At 44.8% G+C, this 9220-nt stretch overlaps 1 protein-coding gene across 1 annotated transcript; it reads left to right on the top strand.

The window, feature by feature from the left end:
• The first annotated feature begins 1191 nt into the window (after nucleotides 1–1191).
• Nucleotides 1192–7223, top strand: LOC142670908 (docking protein 1-like). Its single transcript, XM_075847122.1, has 2 exons — nucleotides 1192–1360; nucleotides 5468–7223. The coding sequence occupies exon 2, from the start codon at nucleotides 5471–5473 to the stop codon at nucleotides 6719–6721; it is 1251 nt and encodes a 416-aa protein (XP_075703237.1). The 5' UTR covers nucleotides 1192–1360; nucleotides 5468–5470; the 3' UTR covers nucleotides 6722–7223.
• Nucleotides 7224–9220: the final 1997 nt, after the last annotated feature.

Here is a 9220-nt window from a genome sequence, read left to right as displayed (position 1 = left end):
ATTACATTATAGAGGAGGTGATATTACATTATAGAGGAGGTGATAATACATTATAGAGGAGGTGATATTATATTATAGAGGAGGTGATATTACATTATAGAGGGGGTGATATTACATTATAGAGGGGGTGATATTACATTATAGAGGAGGTGATATTACATTATAGAGGAGGTGATATTACATTATAGAGGAGGTGATATTACATTATAGAGGAGGAGATATTACATTATAGAGGAGGTGATATTACATTATAGAGGAGGTGATATTACATTATAGAGGGGGTGATATTACATTATAGAGGAGGTGATATTACATTATAGAGGGGGTGATATTACATTATAGAGGGGGTGATATTACATTATAGAGGAGGTGATATTACATTATAGAGGAGGTGATATTACATTATAGAGGGGGTGATATTACATTATAGAGGAGGAGATATTACATTATAGAGGGGGTGATATTACATTATAGAGGGGGTGATATTACATTATAGAGGAGGTGATATTACATTATAGAGGGGGTGATATTACATTATAGAGGAGGTGATATTACATTATAGAGGAGGTGATATTACATTATAGAGGAGGTGATATTACATTATAGAGGAGGAGATATTACATTATAGAGGGGGTGATATTACATTATAGAGGAGGTGATATTACATTATAGAGGAGGTGATATTACATTATAGAGGAGGTGACATTATAGAGGGGGTGATATTACATTATAGAGGAGGTGATATTACATTATAGAGGAGGTGATATTACATTATAGAGGAGGTGATATTACATTATAGAGGGGGTGATATTACATTATAGAGGAGGTGATATTACATTATAGAGGAGGCGATGTTACATTATAGAGGAGGTGATATTACATTATAGAGGAGGTGATATTACATTATAGAGGAGGTGATATTACATTATAGAGGAGGCGATATTACATTATAGAGGAGGCACTTACCTTATACATACTGTCTATTACAAATGTGCAGATCTTTTATTATACAGTGACGAAGCTTCAGCTGTGGCCAGGACTTTACTACCATACAGGTGGCTAAAAACCGATGACATTAGAAGGAAGTGGCGGGACGAGGCATCGGGACCCTGATCTTATCTTATTAGTGTCTGCGCAGCTATTATCATATTCTAGTCCTGAACTGGACCGTTGTCTTCTTGTTGCAGTGTCAGAATTCCGGGTCGCAGTGCAGAGGACGGAAGCTGCAGAGCGTTGCTCCCTCCGTGGATCTTATCTCCTGAGAGCTGAAACCGACGGCCTGATACTGAAGAATCCAAACACCAAGGACGTCCTATATTCCTGGCCTTACAAACTGCTGCGGAGATACGGACGAGACAAGGTAGGGGTCATCTCATGGCTGGGGAAGGAAAAGCTACAGACCCACAACTAAAGAAGTGATTAATTACGTGATGTCAGTGACAGGGGGCGGGGTTGTGACAACCTCTCACACATCATATACAGGCTGGTTGTCAGTAGTAATAGATGAATAGCTGTGACTGTATATAAGATGTGTGGATCTCATGTCTGATCACATGTAATTATATTATATATCAGTGATGTCAGTAACAGGGGGCGGGGCTGTGACAACCTCTCACACATGATATACAGGCTGGTTGTCAGTAGTAATAGATGAATAGCTGTTACTGTATATAAGATGTGTGGATCTCATGTCTGATCACAATGTAATTATATTATATATCAGTGATGTCAGTAACAGGGGGCGGGGCTGTGACAACCTCTCACACATGATATACAGGCTGGTTGTCAGTAGTAATAGATGAATAGCTGTTACTGTATATAAGATGTGTGGATCTCATGTCTGATCACAATGTAATTATATTATATATCAGTGATGTCAGTAACAGGGGGCGGGGCTGTGACAACCTCTCACACATGATATACAGGCAGGTTGTCAGTAGTAATAGATGAATAGCTGTGACTGTATATAAGATGTGTGGATGTCATGTCTGATCACAGTGTAATTATATTATATATCAGTGATGTCAGTAACAGGGGGCGGGGCTGTGACAACCTCTCACACATGATATACAGGCTGGTTGTCAGTAGTAATAGATGAATAGCTGTGACTGTATATAAGATGTGTGGATCTCATGTCTGATCACATGTAATTATATTATATATCAGTGATGTCAGTAACAGGGGGCGGAGCTGTGACAACCTCTCACACATGATATACAGGCTGGTTATCAGTAGTAATAGATGAATAGCTGTTACTGTATATAAGATGTGTGGATCTCATGTCTGATCACAGTGTAATTATATTATATATCAGTGATGTCAGTAACAGGGGGCGGGGCTGTGACAACCTCTCACACATGATATACAGGCTGGTTGTCAGTAGTAATAGATGAGTAGCTGTTACTGTATATAAGATGTGTGGATCTCATGTCTGATCACAATGTAATTATATTATATATCAGTGATGTCAGTAACAGGGGGCGGGGCTGTGACAACCTCTCACACATGATATACAGGCTGGTTGTCAGTAGTAATAGATGAATAGCTGTGACTGTATATAAGATGTGTGGATCTCATGTCTGATCACAATGTAATTATATTATATATCAGTGATGTCAGTAACAGGGGGCGGGGCTGTGACAACCTCACACATGATATACAGGCTGGTTGTCAGTAGTAATAGATGAGTAGCTGTTACTGTATATAAGATGTGTGGATCTCATGTCTGATCACAATGTAATTATATTATATATCAGTGATGTCAGTAACAGGGGGCGGTGCTGTGACAACCTCTCACACATGATATACAGGCTGGTTGTCAGTAGTGATACATGAATAGCTGTTACTGTATATAAGATGTGTGGATCTCATGTCTGATCACAGTGTAATTATATTATATATCAGTGATGTCAGTAACAGGGGGCGGAGCTGTGACAACCTCTCACACATGATATACAGGCTGGCTGTCAGTAGTAATAGATGAATAGCTGTGACTGTATATAAGATGTGTGGATCTCATGTCTGATCACATGTAATTATATTATATATCAGTGATGTCAGTAACAGGGGGCGGGGCTGTGACAACCTCTCACACATGATATACAGGCTGGTTGTCAGTAGTAATAGATGAATAGCGGTTACTGTATATAAGATGTGTGGATCTCATGTCTGATCACATGTAATTATATTATATATCAGTGATGTCAGTAACGGGGCGGGGCTGTGACAACCTCTCACACATGGTATACAGGCTGGTTGTCAGTAGTAATAGATGAATAGCTGTTACTGTATATAAGATGTGTGGATCTCATGTCTGATCACAGTGTAATTATATTATATATCAGTGATGTCAGTAACAGGGGGCGGGGCTGTGACAACCTCACACATGATATACAGGCTGGTTGTCAGTAGTAATAGATGAGTAGCTGTGACTGTATATAAGATGTGTGGATCTCATGTCTGATCACAGTGTAATTATATTATATATCAGTGATGTCAGTAACAGGGGGCGGGGCTGTGACAACCTCTCACACATGATATACAGGCTGGTTGTCAGTAGTAATAGATGAGTAGCTGTTACTGTATATAAGATGTGTGGATCTCATGTCTGATCACAGTGTAATTATATTATATATCAGTGATGTCAGTAACAGGGGGCGGGGCTGTGACAACCTCTCACACATGATATACAGGCTGGTTGTCAGTAGTAATAGATGAATAGCTGTGACTGTATATAAGATGTGTGGATCTCATGTCTGATCACAATGTAATTATATTATATATCAGTGATGTCAGTAACAGGGGGCGGGGCTGTGACAACCTCTCACACATGGTATACAGGCTGGTTGTCAGTAGTAATAGATGAATAGCTGTCACTGTATATAAGATGTGTGGATCTCATGTCTGATCACAGTGTAATTATATTATATATCAGTGATGTCAGTAACAGGGGGCGGGGCTGTGACAACCTCTCACACATGATATACAGGCTGGTTGTCAGTAGTAATAGATGAATAGCTGTGACTGTATATAAGATGTGTGGATCTCATGTCTGATCACAGTGTAATTATATTATATATCAGTGATGTCAGTAACAGGGGGCGGGGCTGTGACAACCTCTCACACATGATATACAGGCTGGTTGTCAGTAGTGATAGATGAATAGCTGTGACTGTATATAAGATGTGTGGATCTCATGTCTGATCACAGTGTAATTATATTATATATCAGTGATGTCAGTAACAGGGGCGGGGCTGTGACAACCTCACACATGATATACAGGCTGGTTGTCAGTAGTAATAGATGAATAGCTGTTACTGTATATAAGATGTGTGGATCTCATGTCTGATCACAATGTAATTATATTATATATCAGTGATGTCAGTAACAGGGGGCGGGGCTGTGACAACCTCTCACACATGATATACAGGCTGGTTGTCAGTAGTAATAGATGAATAGCTGTGACTGTATATAAGATGTGTGGATCTCATGTCTGATCACAGTGTAATTATATATCAGTGATGTCAGTAACAGGGGGCGGGGCTGTGACAACCTCACACATGATATACAGGCTGGTTGTCAGTAGTAATAGATGAATAGCTGTTACTGTATATAAGATGTGTGGATCTCATGTCTGATCACAGTGTAATTATATTATATATCAGTGATGTCAGTAACAGGGGGCGGAGCTGTGACAACCTCTCACACATGATATACAGGCTGGCTGTCAGTAGTAATAGATGAATAGCTGTGACTGTATATAAGATGTGTGGATCTCATGTCTGATCACATGTAATTATATTATATATCAGTGATGTCAGTAACAGGGGCGGGGCTGTGACAACCTCTCACACATGATATACAGGCTGGTTGTCAGTAGTAATAGATGAATAGCTGTTACTGTATATAAGATGTGTGGATCTCATGTCTGATCACAATGTAATTATATTATATATCAGTGATGTCAGTAACAGGGGGCGGGGCTGTGACAACCTCTCACACATGATATACAGGCTGGTGTCAGTAGTAATAGATGAATAGCTGTTACTGTATATAAGATGTGTGGATCTCATGTCTGATCACATGTAATTATATTATATATCAGTGATGTCAGTAACAGGGGGCGGGGCTGTGACAACCTCTCACACATGATATACAGGCTGGTTGTCAGTAGTAATAGATGAATAGCTGTTACTGTATATAAGATGTGTGGATCTCATGTCTGATCACAGTGTAATTATATTATATATCAGTGATGTCAGTAACAGGAGGCGGGGCTGTGACAACCTCTCACACATGATATACCGGCTGGTTGTCAGTAGTAATAGATGAATAGCTGTCACTGTATATAAGATGTGTAGTCCAGGAATAAAGTAATAAGGAGAGTTGCAGTTTTTGGGTGGAGTTTCCGGATTGGTTTTCATATTTCTCTACAGTTTTCATCATCTTGTACTTTTTACTCCTTTAGGTCATGTTCTCTTTTGAAGCCGGCAGAAGATGCCAATCAGGTCCTGGAAATTTTACTTTTGAGACATCACAAGGTCATGAAATTTTCCAGAAAGTGGAGGTCTCCATCCGGGCTCAGCAGGGTCCAGAGAAGCGTCTCAGCTGCCCGGCTCTAGACACGGAGGTGCCCACAGATAACACCTCTCTGGGATCCGACTCCAGTGGATCTGACGTCCAGACTAAGAAGGATGTGGAGGAGAAGTCACTAATAGGCAGAGCTCTTCCCAATCTTCCTGTGGCTAAGCATGTTCAGCCCCAGCACCTGCTTGACCCCTCGTCTTTGGGTCCAATACCTGGGAAGACCAGCACGCCCCCCCGCTCTCCAATCAGTCGTTCTGTCAGCCGCCATTCTGGGGATGACGAGCACCTGATGGTTTATTCAGAGCCCAAAGATTCAGTCAAGGGGGTAAATCCTCATTTTGATCCCCTGTATTCAGACCCTGTGGACAGTGTTATAGCTGGTAAAGATGTGAGGTTAAACAAGGAGAAATCTGCGCCCTCCCCCCTCTACTCAGACCTCTATGAGCATGTTGGCTATGAAGTTGTGGGAGGAGGCATCAGTGCCCATCATTTGGGTCTTCCAAAACTTTTAAGAGAAGGTGAGGAGCATATTTACGATGAGCCTGAGGGCATAGCACAATCTAGCGTCCCTCCCCAATTATACTCAGAGGTACAGACTGAGGCTACGGCCTGGGGAAAGGCCAACGATGAAAAGGTTGGATATGAGTTCCCATACAATCCCAACTCTGATGACTACTCGATGCCAATCTTTCCGGGCAAAGACACTCAACCACGTCACAGAACTGGTCCTAAACCAATTCCTGCTCCAAAGCCAAAGCCTCAAGGAAAGCAGATACCCAAACCACCAGGGAGAGAAGACCCTGACAAGGCATCAGTGCCCGCTCATGCCACCCACTCAAATATCAATAATAACAATGGAAACACAGAAGCCGTGTACAGTCAAGTGTTAAAAACAGGGAACGTAGATAAATCGACACCACCTCTGCCACCAAAGCCACAGTCCACAGGACCTCTCCCACTGACGGGCACAACACCCGCTCTACCATCACAACCTATATCACATAGACCACAATCCGGGCCAAACAAATCTCCGCCTGCCCAGCAGGACAACATGAGGGTCCGAACCTCCGCTGGCAAGACGGTCCCAGAGAATGAGTGGTCTGAGCTAATCTACGAGGATATGGGAGTTTTGTGATAAAAATGCTGGAGCGGTCATGTGTTATATACATAATAAGTTTGCGGCCTCTGCTCCGATGACCAGGAACACACTCCGCTTGCTGTGCACGATGAAGGTGGTTGTAATAAAGCTGCTGTTTGTGGACTCAATAGGAGAATAAGTTTATAGGCTGAAGACAATAATCCATGAGGTTCCACCTGATCTTTTTCTGTCTCAGTCCCCCCATCGTGCGGACTCATGACCATATCCGCAGATGTGTTCCCTTCTGAGGTCACGTCTGAAGAAGGTTCCCAGTCCAAGACTTATTACAGCCGGTGATCTTCTACTTCCAAATGTCCTCTCCATGTCTGAGGTTTGGAGGCTCCTGGATTGCTGCCTGACTGTATTATATATATATGTATTATATACTGTACTCATAACCAGGGGACTTAGACAGAGTTGTGTCCCGGCAGGGACTGTCCTCGTCTCCTACATGATATTTTGCATTTTTATAATACAAGGAATAAATGGTTCTGGTTAATGTGATGTGTACAGTACATTGCGTGTGTGTGTGTGTATATGTGTGTGTGTGTGTGTATATATGTATATGTGCAGGATAACTATATATTGTGATTTCCTGCAGTATAGCCACTCAACCCTCGGGAGCCCAGACCATGAGCGGATATGAAGCCACTGCCATGTGTCACCCTGGGAGCAGTAATAACAGAATTACTATGGAAAAAGGCTGAGCACTTGTAGGCTGAATGACAGCACAATGCCAGGCAGCTGCTTCAAAGGCAGGAAACTGGTGTTTTAAAACACTTGTTTCTAAGAGACAGAATCATAATTTTACCTCCTTTAAAAACATGTGTAGCTACATCTCAAATATACACTGGCCACTGGTTCATTGTATTTAAAGATCCCATGAAGACCAGCCTTGTCTATATGTCCTATTAAAGTATATACAGGCTCTAGAGGGGATCTACCAATCAGTACCCCCCCTCTATGTGCCAGAACGTGAATCACATGGACGCCATTCCTGTAAAGTGGAGCTGTCACCTCTCCTGAGTGGGGCTGTCGCCTCTGCTGAGTGGGTCTGTCGCCTCTCCTGAGTGGGGCTGTCGCTTCTCCTGAGTGGGGCGGTCGCCTCCCCTGAGTGGGGCGGTCGCCTCCCCTGAGTGGGGCTGTCGCCTCTGCTGAGTGGGGCTGTCGCCTCTGCTGAGTGGGGCGGTCGCCTCTGCTGAGTGGGGCGGTCGCCTCCCCTGAGTGGGGCGGTCGCCTCCCCTGAGTGGGGCGGTCGCCTCCCCTGAGTGGGGCGGTCGCCTCCCCTGAGTGGGGCGGTCGCCTCCCCTGAGTGGGGCGGTCTCCTCCGCTGAGTGGGGCGGTCTCCTCCGCTGAGTGGGGCGGTCTCCTCCGCTGAGTGGGGCGGTCTCCTCCGCTGAGTGGGGCGGTCGCCTCCGCTGAGTGGGGCGGTCGCCTCCGCTGAGTGGGGCGGTCGCCTCCGCTGAGTGGGGCGGTCGCCTCCGCTGAGTGGGGCGGTCGCCTCCGCTGAGTGGGGCTGTCGCCTCCGCTGAGTGGGGCTGTCGCCTCCGCTGAGTGGGGCTGTCGCCTCCGCTGAGTGGGGCTGTCTCCTCCGCTGAGTGGGGCTGTCGCCTCCGCTGAGTGGGGCTGTCGCCTCCCCTGAGTGGGGCTGTCTCCTCTCCTGAGTGGGGCTGTCGCCTCTCCTGAGTGGGGCTGTCGCCTCTCCTGAGTGGGGCTGTCGCCTCTCCTGAGTGGGGCTGTCGCCTCTCCTGAGTGGGGCTGTCGCCTCTGCTGAGTGGGGCTGTCGCCTCTCCTGAGTGGGGCTGTCGCCTCTGCTGAGTGGGGCTGTCGCCTCTGCTGAGTGGGGCTGTCGCCTCTCCTGAGTGGGGCTGTCGCCTCTCCTGAGTGGGGCTGTCGCCTCTCCTGAGTGGGGCTGTCGCCTCTCCTGAGTGGGGCTGTCGCCTCTCCTGAGTGGGGCTGTCGCCTCTCCTGAGTGGAGCGGTCGCCTCTCCTGAAATGTCTATTTTAGTAAATAATTGCCCATAAAATAACAATTGTGGAGCATCTTTCCTTAGATGTCTACGTTGTGCCGTTCCTCCGTTTTCTGCCTAGGTATTTATGAATAAATTGACAACTGGGTGATAACAGTTGGGGGTGGGTCCCTAAACAGACACTGTCTAATCAGTGCTGACCGATTGAGACTGTGTGGGGACACTCCTCTTGACAAGGGGAATAGTAACACCCAGTTATCAATTTAGTCACACATTTCTAGGAGGAATAACAGAGGAATGGCACAATGTAGAATGCTACGAAATTATTTTTTAGAATTGTTTTATTAATTTGGAATACAAGTATTTAGTAAACTAGACGGGAGAGGTGACCGGTGCGGCGAGATGCAATAACATCTACAGGAGCGCAAAAAAACGCTCAGATTTCATTTAAAATGGGGTGGTGTTACTTTAAAGAGAAGCGGTCATGAAGGGACTAACATCTATAAATCTCTAATCATCCAGAGAA

This window comes from Rhinoderma darwinii (genome assembly GCF_050947455.1).
Source record: "Rhinoderma darwinii isolate aRhiDar2 chromosome 1 unlocalized genomic scaffold, aRhiDar2.hap1 SUPER_1_unloc_2, whole genome shotgun sequence".
NCBI lineage: Eukaryota > Metazoa > Chordata > Amphibia > Anura > Rhinodermatidae > Rhinoderma > Rhinoderma darwinii.
The sequence above is the reverse complement of the archived record's forward strand: the minus strand, read 5'-3'. Positions and strand labels throughout refer to the sequence as shown.

Bases quoted from the DNA above. Each gene is read 5' to 3' on its own strand.
- LOC142670908 (XM_075847122.1), top strand. From the start codon at position 5,471: ATGTTCTCTTTTGAAGCCGGCAGAAGATGCCAATCAGGTCCTGGAAAT.